This window comes from Pezoporus flaviventris, unplaced genomic scaffold (genome assembly GCF_033815535.1).
Source record: "Pezoporus flaviventris isolate CSIRO_AGI_PZ_B2104156 unplaced genomic scaffold, CSIRO_AGI_Pfla_v1 ptg000007l, whole genome shotgun sequence".
Classification (NCBI taxonomy): Eukaryota; Metazoa; Chordata; class Aves; order Psittaciformes; family Psittacidae; genus Pezoporus; species Pezoporus flaviventris.
The window spans coordinates 86,070,028-86,090,284 of record NW_026892555.1 but is presented as its reverse complement, the minus strand read 5'-3'; the positions used below and the strand labels follow the sequence as shown (position 1 = coordinate 86,090,284).

At 42.2% G+C, this 20,257-nt stretch overlaps 1 protein-coding gene across 2 annotated transcripts in view; it reads left to right on the top strand.

Moving 5' to 3' along the window:
• SLC22A23 (solute carrier family 22 member 23) overlaps positions 1–20,257 on the top strand; it is a 110,908-nt gene that overhangs the window by 74,003 nt on the left and 16,648 nt on the right. Inside the window, exons 4-7 of one of the 2 annotated variants that reach the window (XM_061449371.1) lie at positions 2,243–2,411; positions 7,601–7,728; positions 14,147–14,236; positions 19,761–19,863. In XM_061449371.1, the coding sequence (XP_061305355.1) occupies positions 2,243–2,411; positions 7,601–7,728; positions 14,147–14,236; positions 19,761–19,863 (490 nt within the window). The remainder of the gene's footprint in view (positions 1–2,242; positions 2,412–7,600; positions 7,729–14,146; positions 14,237–19,760; positions 19,864–20,257) is intronic. The other variant, XM_061449372.1, reaches the window with a different exon arrangement.

Sequence of the window (20,257 nt, the reverse complement as noted above, 5' to 3'; positions counted from 1 at the left end):
TGATAAATGCCTGCTAAAAATGGCAATGCTGAATCTTTTATCATCTAAAATTGATGCCAGAGATGTTGGAAAGTCAGGAGGCTGTCCTGATATGTAGAACATTTCAACAGAGATATGATATTTCATATACACAGAGCACCTGCTGATGTCACTTGAAAGTCATGCTCGCCCAGCTACAACAAAGATTATTATTTTTTGGTCTTCTCCAGCTTCTTTTAGAGAAAAGGTCAAAAATTAATCGTATGCATGTGATAATTCAGAGGGGGAAAAAATAGATGCTAAACTATCTCTGAAGTTATTACCTTTCTCTACAGTGGATAACTGCTGCGTATGGAGTTATGTACTATGCACCAGTGACATAATAATATAACATTTTATTATTTGCACATCTCTTTCTGACTTCATATAAAGGTTGTTCTCTTGGTTATTTTTTTTAATCTGATACTAACCTAAGTAATGCAGTTGAAATGCTGAAGCCTTACGTATCCAATGCAGACTTCCCGTTCCTATGGCAACAAAACTTGTCCCGGTACTTAATGAAGGACTATTGGAGTGTGAGTAACTATGACTTTTAAGATTTGGAAAAACAAACAGAACAGCTTTGTATTTGAAGATTAAAGAAATAAAGCGGAAGTGACCTCTTTGCATAGAATTTAAAAAATCACCTAGGCTTGGGATACTTCATTAGTACGAATAAAACCATATTAATGTCATAAGGAGCTCTGTTTTAATCTAGTTTTCCTAATTAAAATGTAAAAGCCTTTTGTAGCAAGTGAGAGTCTTTGAGGGTTCCCCCCCACCCCCTTTCTTTTCCAGAGCTGCTGTGTTTGTGGTTAAGCTAATGTAAATTGGGATTGCCTTGCAACAGATATGGTTTTCATATGTATTGGGAAAAATCCATTGATAGTATTTGTCATTGGCTGAAAAGGGGAGGGGAAAATGCATGATGTTTAACTCTACATTTGATCTACAAGCTAGCTCCTGGTCAGCTAGATTAAATCTGTTTTACACTGATAAATGCTAAACAAGCTACAGATGAGAGAGTGAATGAAGGAGTAGCTGTCATCTCTTCCTCTTATTTTATAGCTTTTCAATTACAATTTTAACAGCCATTAAATTCTAATTTAAAACAACCATAGGAAACATCCCAAGGAAAAGCAATAATGCTGACAATGTATCATGAATGTTTACGAGCCTGTGTTTCTGTATCAGCATGCCGATAAGTACTACACAACTTGTGGCAGGTTTATTGTGCTTAATTATTCATTTGTAGAAGTGAATGTGAGCGAATGGGAAATATGAAATAGGGGCTTCTGTAGCAATCTTACTGGCAGAAAAATTGTTCAACTATATTTCCCCAAGGCAGTCCAATTTTTCTGCTATTTCTTCTGTGATTTTTTTTTTTTTATGTTGTTACTTACTTTATGGGTTTTTAAAGCTGTGATTCTGATATATTTCTCTTCATTTCTGAGGACCGAATAACAGTAGCCAGAACTCAGGGTTTAAGAAAGCTTAACAGATCTGCTGAGCTCACTTATTACAAGGCAGCTGAGACGACCAAGAATGCCAGTGATTCTAGTAAATTGCCTCATGGCAAAAGGGCGGATGAGGAACAGGATAGGAGAGGTGGAAGGCTGGCTCCTTTGAAAGTTGATCAAGATTAGTTATTGCGAAAACAAAAAGCAAACCAGAAACAACCCACTCGGCAAAATCCAGCTTGGAAACAGCCGAGTTGTTGCATATTAAACTGTGGGCAGGTGGCATCCCATATGAGCTGGGAGCCTGTACCCTGCTGAAGGTTGTGCTCTTCTGCCTCCCAGCAAACTGATTGGAAGGTTACACGGCATCCTGAGAAGTGGGAAAAGGCTCAACCCAAAATCTTTGGGTTGTGCTTTACCCTTCATTCCCTTTTAAAAACAAGTATCTTACCATTGGGTAAAATGCTTCTCTAGGCAGAGACTGAAGAAAAGCTGACAATGAAGATACAGCAGATCTGCAGGAGATGTAATAGGTGTATGGAAGTTGCGGTGTTTGTGCCACAGGCAGCACGTAATGGGATTCGCTGTAGCTGCAATGGTACTTGAAGCCTAAATACAGGAGGAAACAAGATTTATGTGATTGTGCACAACTTTGGTCAAAGGTCTTGAAGGACATTAGCTCTCTGAAAGCTTGGTAAAGAGATGCTCTGTGGAGGCCTTTGCTGGAGGGGGGCTAATGCATTTGCTTGTGCTCTGTATTTCAGGGATAGAGCTCTGTCCTCCTGGGCACCGGTTCATGATCACCATGGCGGCGAGCTTCATTGAAATGGCTGGGCAGTTCCTCATGCCAGGGCTGGCTGCCCTCTGCAGGGACTGGCAGGTCCTCCAGGCAATTATCATCTGTCCTTTCCTGCTAATGCTGCTTTACTGGGTGTAAGTATTTCTTCCTCCTGTCTTGACAAAGACAACATGAGCTCCCGGTGTTCGACCTGGGAGGTGTTTCACTGTTGGAAGGTGTGCATGCTTTACAAAATGTACGAGTCTTTCCCTTTGTTCTTCCATTCACCTTTTGCAAAGATCTGACTTTGCAATAAAAATAAGTTTATAATTTGCTGTAGCACTCCTGTAGGTTACGTGCTGCGACATGGTGGGAACTCAGGAGAGCGTCCTCTTTCAACAGCAAAGTTGTACTTTGCTATTATTCAGTCTGTCACTTGCCCTTTGAAGATGAAAACAATTCTTGAGAGGATGCATCTCAGCTGAGCCATTGTCAGACTGTGTCTGCACAGCTACATTTTCCCTTAAAACCTGTATTGTTGTTCTGGGCTGTCACTGTTGGTTTCTTTGGCGGTTTCTAACCAAAGCTAGGTTCAAAATAACATACGTCAGCTCTTGAACAAGCGCACTTGGATGTCTTGTGTGCATGAGGTAGCCAGCCCTGAACTAGACTGCCTGCTTGGTTTTGCCCAGATTAGCCCATGCTGTGCCAAACCTTGTCTGGACACTGGGGCAGTGTCCACCAGGCAGTGGCTTGGGATTGTTCCCACAACAAATCCTCCTCTCCTGCTCCTCTCTGCCTGCTGCACAGGCAGCACTGCAGCATTGGTACAGCTATTCTGAGAGGAGTGGCTTTTGCCTTGGGGGTGGTGCCAGGTCCATCCCCACCAGGACTTTATCAACCTTCCCAAAAAAATTCCTTTGTTATTCTGTCTTAATAGTGACACTCAGTGGCGGCAAAAACAAAAGAGACTTATGAGAGCAGTGTTGTGCGAAGCCATAACAGTAAAAGCACACTAGATTGTTCATTTTAAAGGTAACATTTTTTGGTGTGTACTGTGAGGGGCCAAGCTGCCAGTTGTAATGCCTGACAAGTTACAACATGTAAAAACTTGTTACAGTCCTAAGAATTTTTGTCAGTTATCCGTTTTTTCTGCTAGCACATGAGTGCCTTACAGAGTTCTTCTGTGTTCATGGTGGTAACCCTCTGGGGATTTCTTCTCTTATCCTCAAGGCAGGCATGCCACAGCTTGGGCTGAAGGCAAAATGTGGCACACAGGAGAAAGTCACAAGTCCTTTGCAAGATAATGTTTTGGTTTGGTTTTCCTCCTCTCCTCCCATTTTCCAACACATAGCATCTAAAGAGTCTCATCTTGTCAGTGTTAATCTTTATGATGAGTAACCACAAGTGTTCTTGTTAATGTGCTGTTCTCCCAAACCTGCCATATGTTATATATGTGCAAGCATGTGCAGGTCTGCTCCAAAAGCTCCTGCTTGGATGCCTGCCAGCTGAAATGATTTGTATCCACCACTCAATAGAACCCAATATCAAACAGATACTTGTGTCCAAAAGGACAGTGCAATAGCATGAAGACACCTAACAAATGCGGTAGATGACATGGGCAGCAGTAACCCCTCAGCAGTCTTCTGGAGGTGGCACGTTTTCCAGGTGGCTGAGTCAGGGTCTTGTACATTCCTGTTGGGAGATTGTCTCTGGCTGACATTGAAAGCAATAGGAAATGCTAACATTTGTTTCCGAATCTGCAAGGGCTTTTTTGCTTTTTGGGTGGATGGGACAGGCAGACCAAGCAAATAGATCCCCTGTATATAATGTGTGATATGACAGCTTGATAAGCAGTGGTAATAGCCAAAGTAACAGGATTTGTGTTGCCCGGTGTTCTTGCATTTGTAGAAATGAACTCTGGTTAGGATGCCTGTTTAATTATACTGTCGGTACAGTATGCACTCTTCTCTTAGGCTTTTCTTTTCCATCTGTTGCATGTTCTCTAGAAAGTGCTGCTATTTTATTACCTCTTCCCTTTCTGCCCCTCCCCTCTTCCCCCAGCATTGTGTTGGGGAACAGAGTGTGGACCCGCAGCATATGTTACAGATGAAGGAAGAAAACTGACTTGTAATAAAAGAACTAGAAAATTGCACTGCTTGTTAATTCCCCATCATGCACCCAAAGCAGTGAGTTCAATAACAGATGCTGTGATTGCCCCTGTCCTGCCTCCTCCTTACCCTCTTTACTTCCATCTCTCTGCAAAGAGCTGTTTGCCCCTCCTGGCTGGGGCTTGACCCTTTCCCACCTATAGATTTGCTCTGCTCCTGACCATGTGCACATGAGAAGCTATATACACCTCCTTCATTCTAACCAAAACTGAAGAATTGGGAAGGGGTGACCAGTTCTCTTCTGGTACTGTTAGGTAGGATTTAAGTGTTCAAAAACTGTGTAGATGAGGCCCTCAGTGATATGGTTTAGTGGTGGTCTTAGCAGTCCTGGGGTAATGGTTGGACTTGATCTTAAAGGTCTTTTCCAAACTAGCTGATTCTATGATTTACCCAAACTAGCTGATTCTATGATTTGTGATGACATAAATTTGTAATAACTAGGCTTGTTGCCCTGGGAAAGACCTCTAATTGACACACTACACCCTTTTATGATGCTGTGGTTTAAGCCCAGCCAGCAACCCAGAACCATGCAGCTGCTTGCTCACTCCCCACCCCTTTCCTTCCCCCCCCACCTCCTCCCCTTACTCCCAGAGGGATGGAGAGAAGAATTGAAAGAATGCAACTCCCACGGGTTGAGATAAGAACAGTCCAGTAACCACGGTATAGCACAAACCACTGCTGCTACCACCAATAATAATAATGATAAGGGAAATAACAAGGGAAGAGAATACAACCGCTCACCACCCACCAACCAATACCTAGCCTGACCCAAGTAGTGATCCTGCCTTTCTGGTTAACTGCCCCCAGTTTATATACTGGGCATGACGTGCTGTGATATGGAATACCTCTTTGGTCAGTTTGGGTCAGGTGTCCTGTCTCTGCTTCCCCGGCTTCCCCTCCTCCCTGGCAGAGCATGAGACTCACAAAGTCCTTGGTCAGAGTAAACATTACTGAGCAGCAGCTAAAAAACACTGGTGTTATCAGCGCTGTTCCCAGCCTGAAAGTCAAAAACACAGCACTGCACCAGCTCCTAAGACTGAGAAAAATGACTGCTACTGCTGAAGCCAGGACACATGAGCATGAGTTTGGTCCGCATCTGGACAGGATCATAGTTCTCCTTCCAGCTAGTTGTGGTACCTTCCTGGTCTCCTTCTGTCTGTCAAGGATTCTTCTCTGCTCTTTGGATTTCTTAGGGTCTTTTTTCCCTCCACCCACCTGTCCTCTGTTCTTCTGTTGGACTGCAAAAGGCTGGTGCTTTTCTTGCTGATGGAGGAAGTAGAAGATTATCAACCAGGTGCCTGCAGTCACCTCGGCTTGATGATCTGAGCAGCTGCCTGCCCTTGGCAGAAAGCTCTCTTAGCTTCATTCAACTAGTATTTAATGCCAGGTGATGACCAAATTCCTGTGCAGAAGTTCACAGAGGCCAGGGGTTTGGTTTTTAAGTTTGGGATAGTGTTCCATTCAGCAACAGAAGGTGCAACAGTAGGTGCATAAAAATGACCCTTGGCAGCAGCGTCCACGCTACACAAGTGAGCTCAGGCACTTGCACCCAGATGAGGTGGCCAGCATTTCTGCTTGCCATGCCTGATAACCTGGGCTCAAAGTAGGCCAGGAGTTTTTAAAGATCCTTAATTGTACCTCTCACTGCTCACACAGGGTAATGGAGCAGTGAAAGGTGTGAGGCTTCAGCACTTCCAGTTTGAGAAACCTGCTTGAGTTGGAAGGTAGAGATGGCATTTGTCTCCACAATGCCCATCCCTGCAGCTCTCTTCCTTTCCCTAAGGGTGGGTGCTTGCCATGGGGTTTGTTGTTTGGTAAGGGGACCATTCGGAAGCACAGCTTTTTAGGCTGGTGGCTGAGGCTGTCCCCTTTCTGGAGCAAAGCACCAGGAAATACTGCATTCAAAGAATTCTTAATATTTCAAGAAATGCTTTTGCAGTGCAGGACTTGCTACAGGAGGATATGCCAAAGCGTTCATGCAGCACCAGTGGCAGTAAATAAGCTGTCGAGCTGCATGGCTGTTATATACTTTTATTGCCTGATAACATGTGGATAGCAGTCTGCTTGACTTCCCTCCATTGTGGGTCTTTTTCCCCCTTTTTCAAAAAAATCATACTTTCTCTGGGATGGAGGTTTCACTAAGCTGTCTTCCAAATTGCATCAGCCTTAAAAGCATCATAATGATGGAATTGCCTGGTCCACTGCTTAGAAGTATAAGAACTGAGGTAGCATCCACAGCAAAGGTCAGTAAGTAGATAAATTTGTCCTTAGAAAGGTTTTTTTTTTTTTTGAAAATGAGGCCTGCACAATAAAGAAAAATATGCTTGGAGTCAACTGAAAGTTTTTATATCTGTAGACGTATGGGAGGTTTTGGTTGTTGAAGATCTACGTATTTGTTTTGGTTTTGTATTAAAATAAACTCATGTTAGAGGAAGACTAATCAGTTAAGCTAATGAATCAGGTGAATATCAGCACTTGAAGGAAATGCAGATGGAAAATAAACTTTATCTTATAACACTGTGTGCACATGTGTATTTTTAAGGCAACTCCACTAACATAACATTGTCTTTATCTTGAGAAACTTAGAGCAACAACTGGTTGTTGTCTGGAGTATGCACAATACTGACCCATATAAAAGAATGGCTTAAAGTCTGCATGTGTGGGAAAAGATCTTTATGTGTTTAAAAATTTAAATATCTGTTCCATTATAATCCTAAAATGTAATTCCTCTCTTTCCTCTCCCTGTCTTTACAAAAGAATCCAAATCACTTCTGTCAGCTATTTTCATTCTTTGGTCTGAATTGCCGTGTGTTAACTGCATATCTCATTCATACTCTTCTTGGCAGCAAGTGTCTATTGCAGACAGTGCTGCCTCCTCCCAGTTCTTTCAAAATCGTATTAACAGGCAAAATGCCTCTAATACATTATAAAATTCTACTATGTCCTATTTCTATGTGGCAGGACAGTTCCTGTATCATTTGTGAATCAGTGTAAAAGAAAATGCCGTTAATTTGCACATTCTAAATTTGTTTTCCCTCTTGTTTCATAAGTGATTCTTCTTTTTTGAAAATAATTACATAGCTCATGAATAGTTAAATGAGCAGCTACACATTATCAGTTCTTCCTCTGGCAAAAACTTGGAAGCAACCCTGACCTGTTTTCCATCTTTGAAGTATTTTCCCAGAGTCCCTTCGGTGGCTGATGGCTACGCAACAGTTTGAGGCATCCAAGGAGCTGATCCTTCAGTTCACACACAAGAATAGGATGAACGCAGAAAGTGACATCAAAGGAGTGGTGCCTGGTGAGTAGGACAGACAGACAACCTCAAATCCCCTCACTCTTCTCAAAAGGCTGCACGTGACATTGCTGACCGTAATTAAACAATCTATTTACTGCCTGTGAAATCATCCCATTCATTCATTCATTCATTTTGCTTTTGTTGAAAAACCGGTCCAAACTCCAGCAGTGTTTAAAATTACTCAGCCTGTTGAACAGTCCTAGTTAATTGCACTTTCATCTTGCATTGCCATATGTTTTTAGAGACATCTCTTGAAGAATTTTGCCACAGTTACCCAATGCGCCTTCAGCCCTGTGTGCCTCTGGAAACTATGTTTTAAGGAAGCTGCTCACTGGGATCCTGCCCATTATACAGCACCTACTCTGTGGGTTTGGAGAAGCAGCAGCACTTGAACCCCCAATTCCAAAGTGCCCCCTATGACAAACCTAAAACATGTTACAGTTTCTCTTAAAAGCCTTGCTCCAAGAGCCATTTTGCTTTCCTCTCCTGCATCATCTGAGTGATGCTGTTCTGGGGATCGAGGAGGCCTGCAAGCAGCAGCAGTAGGGTGCAGGTTTTGGTTGAGAGTCTTAATTACCAGTTCCTTGGTTTACTGATGCTTTTAGAAAGAGGTGATTTGTCTTGTCACTGGGATTGTCACTGAAATAGCCGTGCTGTGTTTGTGCAGGGTGCTTTGCAGAAGAGACTGTGTGAGTTTGTCTCTAATTACTGCAAAGGTGAAGAGCTTCTGCATCTTCATCTCACTGGTGCAGCTGTCACGTTTGCTTTGGGCTCCCCTCTTCCTTCTCACAGGTCTGATGGTGCCCATAAGCGCCCATTTTGTGCTGTCACTTGCGATCTGTATCAAACTACCCACTAGTCAGAAAACAGTGGACATGTTTCTTTTCTCCCTCACTTTTTCAAGCCCTACTTCCTCTGACCCCAGGGGCAACAGGGAGATGTCACCCAGTAGCTTTGCCCATGGGCAGGAGTAATGTTTCCTGCGCTTGGCTTGATACTCACTGTCAAAGGTCTCAAGCTACAGGGGTAACTGTGGCATCAGTCAGCACTGGGACAGATTTCATCTGGAATAGAAAAGTGTCACCATTAGCATCAGTGCCTAACAGATGAGGCAGTCTTCATCACTGAGGGGTGAAAAAGTCGTGTGATTTGGGTCTGTGGTCTTCAAACCCAGGTCACTGCACTGATTTCTGATGCAGTTGGCATATTGATGTTAATTAGCCACAGCATGGCTTTGCTATGTTAAATGCCATTTTTTTGGTAAAGTTGTGAAAAGCATAGGGGTATATGAGCAGCCATTAACCTAGTGATCTCCACCCCCACAACTCCTTTTTGCAGATCTTCCCCAGATCAGGGATGGGTTTTGGAGAAATCCTGTCTCTGAGGCAATGAAATGTCTCACAATTAGACTTGGAGCTTCCCAGCCAACTCTAAATTTGGCTTTTCTCAGATAGTCAGCTTCTTGAATTTGCAGGTGAAATAAAATGGTTCTTAGGGGAAAGAAGAAAATAAATTACCTGAGTTTCCTTTAAGGAAGACGATAAAGATGCAACTGTGTGGCTAGAGGGATTTATTTAAGCCGTGTATAATGATATTGTCCATGGAGGAATGCTAAGTGTCAAAATGGTTTTATGACTATTATTTGTGACTGATTACTTTTTCCAGCAGTTTCATGGTAGGAGCACACTTGGTTTAAGGAGGGACTTCCTTTCATGTGGGAACTAGAGCATTATTACACATCTTGATGCTAGGGATTTCTCTGCCTGCAGATACATTTAGATATAGCAGTTGTCAGTGCAAAGGGAAGTGTAAAGTTTGTGATACAGAATATGGTCCTTGATACTGGATTTGTTGGGGATATTGTTGGGATTTTTTTAGTATTTCTTCCCTCATTTTTCTCTTTAAGCTCTCTCTGTGCCCCCATACTCTAAAGCTTTCCTGACCCAGCTCTGGAGGGATGCCACATTTCTGTAGGGGAGAGTGAGAGAGAAGCAGTATCAAAAGGATTAAATGAGTTTAACTACAAATTTCAGAAGGAAGGACCTTCCCTCTCATTCTGGGTGTATGGGAGTGTTGATGCTCTGAGTGAAGACAGGAGAAAAGTAGAAATCCTGAGTGAAGACTGTGATCAAACAACAGGTCTTGTGTCTCCCAGTGGGTTAGTAAGCAGAAGAAAGCATTTCTCTGCTTTTCTTATAATCACATTCCTACAGTTGCTGTAGCAGGAGTGGATATAAAGCTGATACACATCTGCGAGAAAGGATACCATTGAGCCTGATGCAGATATTCCCTATTTCCTTTTGACTCCATTGTTGAGCTTTGCTATCTGTGTGGAGGGTTGTTGTTGTTCGTGATTTGGTTTATTCTTTGTTCTCCATCTGAAAGAGCTGTAAACTGTTTTGCTCTAGTTAGGGACCATTGTATTACTGTTTATTATTCCTTGCTGCATTGTTGTAACTGCCTCCTGTGATTAAATTACTCCCAATACATTTAAATGACAAACTGCTCACTTGCCGACCCTTCCGGCTGGAAACCCCACTATAATTTTACTCATGTGTAGCAGTTTAATTAGTGTATCCTATAAAACAGATCATTACAGGAGTTACAGTAGTCTCTGGGTTTGTTTAGAATTGAGAAAAGAAGGGTCTTGGGGACCTTATCACCATGATCCAATTTTTAAAGAGTGGCTACAAAGAAGATGGAAACTCCCTTTTTACAAGCAGTCCCATGGAAAAGATATGGAATAATGGATACAAATTACTCCTGGAGAGATTCCAACTGAACACAGTAAAGAATTTTTTCACAACGAGAACAATCAGCCACTGGAATAATCTCCCCAGGGAAGTGGTGGATCCCCCAGCCTTGGACGCTTTTGAGATTCAGCTGAACAGGGTACTGAGACGTCTAGCCTAGACTGTGCTTTTGCCAAGAAAGGTTGGACCGGATGATCCTTGAGGTCCCTTCCAATCTGGTATTCTGTGATTCTATGATACGTACCTGTTTTGGCAGCTGATACGAGTTCCGTAATAAAAATAAGTAGCGTTCAAGTGGGTGAGGTATTTTTTGAATTGCTATCCAAGCAATGAACAGGCTTGTTTTCCTTTTTGAAGAGTTGCACTATTCGCATTGCCAGCTGAAAGCTTTTACTGGTCCATTTGGGTATACTGCCCATAGTAGAAAGTGCCACTAGACTTCTGTAAGGCCTGCTTGTTCCTTAGGGGCTTGGCCCATGCGTTGGATGGATAAAAAAGAAAGTAAAATGTATCTGCTGGTTTTGACTCAATCTGTAGGGTGGGAGCAGTTCACCAGTGCTCTTATGGGAGATGTCTCTGAAGAGAATAACTGAATGTCTGGACAGTGGTCTGGCTGCAGTTTGAAAGGTGCTGTGGCTGTGCTAACCCCTTCCTGGAGAAATCAGCACAGGCAGCTGATGGGCTGTGCTTAGCCAGCAAGGTAGTAGGGGAATGCCTGCATGGTAAACAAAGTGAGACAAGGGATGTTGATAGGAGGCCTGAGTGTTGTAGATAAACATTGCCCCTATCTTCAGTAGCCTGTCCCAGGGGTGTAACACAGTGATGATGATGGCTGCAAAACACGAAAGCTGCTTCCTCAGCTTTAAGTGGCTTTATTTTTGAATGATTGGTATACCTGGTCATTTTGGGCAGGAAAAAAAATGCCTTCATAAAGAGACGTTTGGCTTTATGCAGTCATATTTCTTTTCTTTAATGCTTACAAAATCTATGCTGTGTTAATTAGACCTGGTTAAATCATCCCTAATGTTTTGAGTCTCAAAATTTCACGTTAGCTCAACACTTTACCATCTTTTAGAAATAAAAGTTTAAATGCATTTTTGCATCAGGAGAATGATTATTCTGTTTTTTTAATCCAACTGCATATTGAAATGTCATTTGTAAAACAGACTTGATGAATTTTGTTGACAAATATTTGAAAACATTATTGGAAATGTCAGCTTCAGTCATGAGCAAATGAAGTATTTTGATAATAGTTATTCAGTATAGGCTTTTCATTGCCAGTTTCTCCAAAAACTTCCCCATCTCTTTCCTGTTTCTCTGTGAAAGAAGAAACAAAGATACATTTCAGTGCAGCTGCAGTACAGTCATTTTAACCTGAGTGGGATAAATGGTTAGGAAGTGTGGAGATCAGTTTGAAGAACTAGAGAAAAGAGTATTTATAACTGCTTGACCAGGCTGAATATCAAAACCCTCTTTTTGCTCATGTCTAGATGAAGACGCAAACCAGAGTGCTTCTGTGGGCAAGCATGTTATAGCTGTCCCTTTCCAAGGTTCCTCTCTAAGCTCAGAGAAATAATACTGATGTAATTACAAAAGTGACCGGCAAAGATCAAGCATCCAAATAAAGGCCAGTGCTTTAGCATGCAGAACACAAGGTGGAGAGGAAGAAGGGGTACAGTGGTGACAAGTGCTCTGTGTCTATGTATGTGTGTGGGTTGGAGTTAGGAAAGCTGTGGTTTTCAGAGGCTTTTAATAAAAAAAAAAAAAAAATTATCATCACCATTCTTGCTACTGAGCTGCATGCTGCTGTGACTTTCCCTTTTATACATAAGCTAGTTTTCTGGTTTGTTTTGCTGTATTATTTTTCCTATGCATGAGGCTTGGATCTGTGTACTTACATGCTTTTTTTTTTCTCTTTCTTTCATTGGGTAAAGAGCAGAAGGAAGCATGAAAAAGCCGTATGTCTGAAAGTCAGTCTCTTTCCCTAATAGAAAAGATTAACTCTCCCTACAAAGCTTTACTCTTATGCTTACATCCTCACACCTACTACTACACTACTGTTTTAAAGCTTGTAGTAGATGAAGAGCTAGGTGTATTAGCTAGAGAAAGCAAACAAATTCCCTGTCCCCATAATACATGTGATGCTACTACGTACAAGCCTGCCAGATGTGTTGCTTTACCAGATCCTGGGTTTTGGTTAATGGTACCAAACAAAATGCAAGTCCTGGGGGAAAGTCAGATAAATGTAGGGAATTTAGTTAAAACAGTTCAAGGTGCTACTTGAAGGCAGCCTTTAAGTCTTACAAAAGACTGTGTGTTAGCCACAGAGATTTCTATTGCAAACAAAACCAGCTAGTGATTTCTGTTACCTTCTTGTATATTAAATCAGCTTTCAGGAGGGGTTAGGTTTTTCCTGGTGGTCCCCTCTTGTCTAGGAGCAGGAACCAATGGAGTTTGTGCAACTCCTTCAGGATAGGCAGTACTTGACAAACCGTGAGTAACAAGATTGAAATTCATCAGTTAAGAAGTCCTCTACTGCTGGCTATGCCTACAGGAATGGAAGAGGAGAGCCTATGTGTTCCCTGACTGTATCCCTGGTGAGGGCAGTAGTGACCTCTGACAGCAGCAGGATTTAGAGGGGACAGAGAGAAAAAGGAAGTGCCCTACCGAGGACATGCCTTCTGATGTCACTGGGAAAAGCCAAATATGAAAGAAAATTTTAACAATAATTAATAAAAAAAAGAAAATGGGGGTTGTCAGTCTCTATTTAAGCTTGAATGATTCTTTCACACCAGTTGAGTCCTCCACAGACTCACGCTGGCCACACTCCAGCCTGTCGCAGCTGCTTTGTGCCCAGCCAGCACAGTGGCTCTTTGTCCCCAGTGCTACCTTTCCTCTCAGAGGAACTGGCTTCACAGGGCAGGAACTGCATGGGGAGGGCTGGCAGCAAGCCTTGGTGCTGCCAGTGCTCCTCTGGCCCCTCTGCACTGAGAGGGGAGAGGATGGATGAGTCTGGATGTGGACATGAGTGGTAGGAGAGGAGACCTTCGGAACCAAGTAGGGGTAGAGAGCAGTACGAGGGGACCAGTGGACAGAGAAGAGGGGAAATAAGAGAGTATGAAGAGTTGTGGGGGCAAAGAATAAACACAGTTGGAGGGGACTAAGGCAAAGGGAACAAAGGATTGTGAGGAATTAAGAGCTGTAGAAGAAGAGGAGTGGAGAGCTAGAGCATGGAGACCAAAAGGGCTGCAATCATTTGCTTTTCCCCTCCCTCTAGAACAAGCTATTGAGCCCAGGGATTCAGTCTCAGCACTCTTGTGATATCCACTCCTAAATTGTGTGCTTCACCTCTCCATACTGCCCAACTCGCCTCCTCTGCCTGCTGAGGTTTCCGCCATAGCTCTGGCAGTAGATAGTAGCAATGCACGTGCAGGTATCTGAAACCTCTTCATGGCTCAGATACGGCTCCTCACAATGATATTTGAGGTGTTCTTTGTGTTGGTTTTTTTTTAACGCTGGTGTTGCTAGAGGAATGTAAATGTTGACAAGTCAAGCTCTGTTGAAATGCAAGAAGTCAGGTTGCCTGGGCAACCCTTGCTTGGCCTCCTGGTATGAAGGCATGATGATATAGCCCTTAATAACATGATTACAACCTATTTTTTCTACAGGGCATAGGATGGACGAATCAGTGCATAGGATGGACGATGCTGTGGGAATGAAGCTGTTGTCTGTTCCTCATTTGTTGCAGAATTTGGAAGGTGTGTAGTGAATAAGATAGAGGGTTGAAGAAGGAAAGAGAACAGCCTTGGGGAAATAAAAGCTGAATGCCTTCTGAAGGGCTGTACCCATTCCCTGTGTCTGCCAGGGATGCTCTTGTATGATGATGGAAATTTCACTGGAATTTCAGTGCTGTCACTAATCACAATTTCTTCAGTGTCTGTCTCAGGCATGTAAATCCGGCACTTAATTTGCAGAAAGCTGGGAGCATTTACATCAGCATCTGTAAGGGTTACTGCTGTGTGATTTTTCTCATTCTGGACACCATTTCTCTGCATTTTATCTTCTTGCCTGCAAAACAGAAATAATCTTTCTCCTTACTTTTACAAGAAAGTGGTGGAGATGGCTTCATTGGTATTCATGAAATACATGAATATTCTGACAGCACTGTAGGAATGTCTCTGAGGAAACCTGTGAATTTGTACTCTCTGGGAGGCTTGGATAATAAGGCTAAGGGGCACATGTTGAGTGGTAAAGCTAGAGACATCATTAATAGCTGCCCGTTTGCTGACTGCAGGGAGCGTTCTGGGGGAAAAACTAATGTGTGATCATCTAATTAAGTGCTGTATCATAATGCATATGAGCTATTGAGGATTGCAGTTGCAACCTTATGTCTGATTTTTCCTATCTTTTTTCCAGTGTAATTGGAGATTCAGGATTGAAACAAATTATTGCAATCAGTCCTTTGCTACTACAGTTATTGAGTTATAGAGTTGCTTTCATGAAATGAGTTTCATTTTAAATACTGTTGGTATTTATGACCTGTGCTTATGTTGGAAGGCCATTCCAGACTTCAAATTGCTCTTGTACTTCGGTACACCTTAGCATTCAATAGAAAAATATACTATAGGTGTCCAGGTTCTCTGTGGTTTGGGGTATTTAGCCTTCCCATTTCATCCTGTCTCTGACTACCTTAAATCTCTTTTTTCCTATGCTATGTGAGCAGACAACAGACCTGTTCCTTTGCTGAGCTGAGGTTCTCTGCCTCCTTTCCTTTTATAAATAGGTTTGCTGAAGCTTTTGCTTCTCAAGTATTGGTAACCAGAATTGTGAAAGAGCACCAGTATCTCCTTGTCTGAATTGCAAATACACATGGACACAATAAACCAGAGTCTTACAACGATTTGTGTTCAAGCAATGTATAGCCAAGTCTAAAACAGTATCTACTAAAAGCTTACCTTCCAGCAGAAGCATTTCCCATTAGTCCCTAAGTATCTTACCTTGTATTTTACATTTTTAGTTGCTTATGACACACAGGGTCTCAAGCTCACCTAGTTCCCTCTAACATCCAATTTCTGTGCTGTATTGCAGGCAATGCCTCACTTTGTGACCAGCAGACTTCATTGGCACATTCCTAAAGTTTGTGCCAAGCTCCCAAGTGAGGTTATTAAACAAGATTTCTTTTCCTTTTTTTTTTAGAATGAGTGACCCTGCCACTAACCTCCTGCCATCCACTGATGATTCCCATTTTTCTACCCCGTATTGCTGTCTGCCTATCAGTCAGCTGTTTACCCATCTCATAATTTCTGTATGTGACTTGATAGATTTCAATATTCCTTTACTTTAGCTATTAGGCTTTCCAAAAATGCAATGTATCAAGCTGCTAGTTCTCTGTGATATAAATAAATGAATAAGCACAAAGGGGGTTAATGGAGACAGAAATCCTGAAAGGTATAAATAAACCTATGTACAGTAACTCAGTGTGGCTGAGAGCAGGTTGTTTCAGCTCTGCATTTCTGACTGATATACCTCCTGCTGCAGAGCTGTCGTGCTCCAGGGATTGATTGAGCCTCTGTGCTGGGCTTCCATAGCTCTTTTTGTGTTCAAAGAGCTACTGACAGTATCATTTAGCAGCCAGAAAAATCCAGCAGAAGTCCGTCACCACAGGACACTTGTCATTTTGGACATCCTTTTTTGTCAGCTTGATTTGAGCTTTGTCTATTTTGTCTTTGCCAAGTGATACAGAGATGGGTGGTTTCATTTGAAGGCTTTAAAGATACTTTCTGATTTTGAAAGCTGTACTCGGGAAATGCAGAGGATCGTGTGATAATTCAGCAGCCCTGGGAGCTGGAAGCTGGTAGGATTCACCTCCCCATGAGACCTTTAAAGTCTTAGAATGAATAGTTTTAATTTCCACTGAGGTATAAGGAGTTAGTTTGTTGACAGTTTTCCTACCGAGTCCCTGAATAGGAAGCCTAGATTGTGTGTGGGCTCTGGAGTATGGGAAAACTCATAATGGGCCTCTGAGTAAATGGATAAAAATATTTCTTATTTTCCACTCTTGCTGTTCTGGTAAATCAGTCAGAACTGAAACGTTTAATGCAAATTCCTTCTGAACTGGTGACTTCAGTGCAAACTCAAAGAATAAGTTAGAGAGCATGGGGGTGTCCTGGTGTTATTCCAGTAACTGGGACATCTATAGTTTGCTTCCATGGGCTTTTGAATAGGCATTGGCTTGACTTCTCATTTAAGATCTTAATGTTGAAGTCCAGACAGCCTAAGAGCTGTCACTCTCCGGATGCCCATCACAGACAGAGCAGGTCCTTTTGTGCAAGCAGGCTGCTCCCAGGGACAGCAGGCCACTTAAATGAGAGCCAGTTCTGTAGCTGATGACTTTTTGCAATTAGTATAGCCTATTTGTTGCTATCTGAATGATATTTTGATTATTATAAATGATTGATTTGGGGGGTGAATATCTAACTGGTATATATAGAAATATAAGAGGAAGAAAGCCATCCAAAAGATAGATGGTGGTGGAGGCTTGAGGAGAGTCATTCATCTGAAGCAGGTGAGTTTTGCTTAGAGTTTTAACACATCATAGAGGGATGAAGGAGTAAATAGCTGATAGAGCCAGAAGGCTTTCAGTACAAAGTCAGGTGATGTTTGCCTTCTTTGGTGGAAGGTTTGAGGACAGATTCTTCTTATTAAATATTCTTTTTTTCTTCTTTCTTTCTTTCTCCCATTTTCTTTTTTTCTCTTTCTTTTTTATCCATGGAGTATAACCCACATCAGAGCAGAAGCAAGGGTCCACTGAAGGGAGACTGCGGCATGAGGCAGGGTAGAGAAGAGGTGAAATCTCCTCATGTGTGATCCTTGCTGCAGCTGAAGCAGAGGAGGTGTTGAGGGTAGAAAGCAGTTCAGTGAAAAACGTTAACAAGAATTAATTTGGAAGGATTGATGTTTAAGAAAGGTTAAAAGGAGGCTTGAGTGCATGTGGGAAGGATGCATGACTATAAATAAAGAGTACATGTATTGTAGCAAACTGTCTATGAACAAAGGAGTGGAAGGCAAAATAATGTTTGGCTCTCAAGAGAAGTATGACCAAGTTAAGTGTTGTTTCTCTTGATTTTATTGTGTTGTGGCTTAATAAAGCACAGATTGACCATAAAATCTACTTTCTCTTCTCAAAGAAAAAAGTAAAAATTACTTTGAGAAGAAAAAAAAAGGAAATTAAGAAAATCTGAAGAATATGGCCTATGGGACTGTCCTCTGTTGACATAGGAGGTGTTTTACTTTGACAGGCCAGATCTGGTCATTCTTAGACAGTTTGAGATTGAACCCTTATGTCCACATGAAATTTGTGCAACATGTGCTGTTTGCGTGGTGATTTTCACTGTTGCCCTTCAGCTGAAATAGTAAACAGTCTTTAACAGCCTTTCAAAACGTTGTGCTGCTTCTAGTGCTTGCTTTGACTTTTGCTGTAGAAGGTGTGGTTTGGGCTCAATTACAGGCTTTGTAACTCTGTTCTATCTGTTTCAGTTGTTCTTCTTCACTTCAGTTGTTCTTCTTCACTTACTCCTTTCCAGAATCTTGCTACAAAAAAAAAAACAAACCAACACATTTTGACCTTGCTGGTTGAGATTAGGAACCATCTTTTTTTGTTGCTTATTTTCTTAAGATAGCCCTGATCCATTGCTGAGCCTGCCGAGTGCTCCTGTAGTACATATATTAATTTGACCAATTTCCTCTTTTGCTCCACCTCCTTTATGCTTTTCTGAGCTTCATGCTATGTAGGTTCTGGGAAGAAATGGCTGTTATCAGTTAGCAAGGAAAGTAGTACAGCAATGTTCTGCTCAAGTACGTTAACGTAAAATACCTTTTGTTGCTTTTCTCAGAAACGTTTCCTGTAGTTACTCGGGATAGAAGACCAGGAGTGATCTACAAGCAGTGAATAGCTCAACTATTTGCATACAAATAGTGTTTCTTTGTTTTATTATTTTTTTATGATACAATTTTCAAATAACAGCAGACAAACATGTCTTTTGTTTAGTTTGTAAATTTGGGTGATTTATCTTGTTTCTCCTACACACCCCCTGCTGCTTGCTTTTATTTTTCCCTGTCTTGCATCACTTAGAGATTGCTATTCAGTGAAGCAAGGCAGAGGTTGGGGCAGGCCAGTGCGGACAACTGAGGACACTGTGCTAATTGTGTATGCATGAAGGGAATGGATGCACAGTTCAGAACAGGGCCATGCTGCCACCTTTAAACACAGTCAGTGTAGAAAGCAGTATTACAAGTCTTTGCCCTAAAAAGCAGTCCTGGTCTATCCTAGAGTGCTTCTTTATAGGTTTGTGGTGCTTCTTTATAGCTCCGGCTTCTTCTGTTTTACTGGACTTTGTGCCCAGCTGTGTCACTGGTCCAGTGTCTGGGAAACAGTGGTTTTGTTGGTGTACTTGGGTAGGTGTTCAAGCTCTAACCTAATGATATTTGGGAAGTAAGCAGTGCTCTTTGTTGTTGTCCCCTACCAACAGGAATATCGAGTGCAATATTTGCAAGGCTTGTGTGTTAAATAGCATTGCAAAGAAATGTAATCTTGGAGCTGCCCAGAGCTTTAAGGACATGGTAAGGCTCTAGTTCTGAAATGCAAAGACATCACAGCTGATGATGCTCAGGGATTTTTCTTTAAGCAAATGTCTTTTGTTTAGTCCATCCATCAGAACAATTTGAATTCTTTGAAATGGGGTGGAAGGGAAAAGGATGAGCTGACATGGTGTCCTAGCTGCTTCTTCCTGAAACCTGGATTTGAACAAACCTCAAAAGATTCACACAAAGAATGAGTTTGAGCTCCAGTCCTTTCCATGGCTTTTCAGGTGAACATTGCAGAACAGCAGCAGGTCTTGTAACTGCACAAGCACAGTCCTGCCTGTGGTGGGGGGCAAAAAAGAACAGAATCCTGAAGTTCTTCAGAAATGTGTCATGCTTGCTGGGATCAATCTGTGTACTGCCCCCATTTTACATGCACCTTTTAAACTGGGAGAAGGTTTGGGGTGTGAAGGAATTCTTGGGCAGTTCTTCAGCCCCAAGAAGGTTACGGGAAGCCTAGGAGAAAAGAAGGAAGCTGAGGTGGATTTAGGCAGGTTGTCCAGCTATTTTTTAGCTCCTGTTAGAGTTATCAATAGTGTCCTGCTCTCCAGAGCATCCTTTAGCGTATCTGTAGTTCACAAGCAAAGCTTCTCTTTCTTGTTCTCCCCAGTGAAAGAATGATTTTTATTTGGTTTGTTTCAGAGCTGGAAAAGGAGATCACCAGGAGACCGAAGAAAGTCTGCATTGTAAAAGTGGTGGGAACAAGAAACCTGTGGAAAAACATCGTCGTGTTGTGTGTCAACTCGTAAGTTCAGTCTCTCTGAATAGTTCTGTGGTTGGTGAACTGGAAGCAGTAATGGGAAATGATGGGGGAGCTCCTCTGTTTCATAGTGTGGGACCCTTTGCTAGTGTCTCTGATAAATGATCCTGGAAAAAAAAACAGCTGATGCAAGGAGCTCTTTTTTATGGCAGACGTGGAGGAGCTCATCGATTGTTTCAGGCAGCAGCATCATGTGTCTTCTCAGGTGTCATTCTGCAAGCGCATTGCTGTCACCAGTGGTCTCACATAGACACGTGCTGGTAAATGCTCACGCATGTAGACTGCTGCAGCTGCTGCCATCCTGGGTGGTGGGATTTTTGAAATCATTAATGCCCCAGGAGTGCACGTTCAAGTTGTTTACATCTGAAATAGCTGTGTT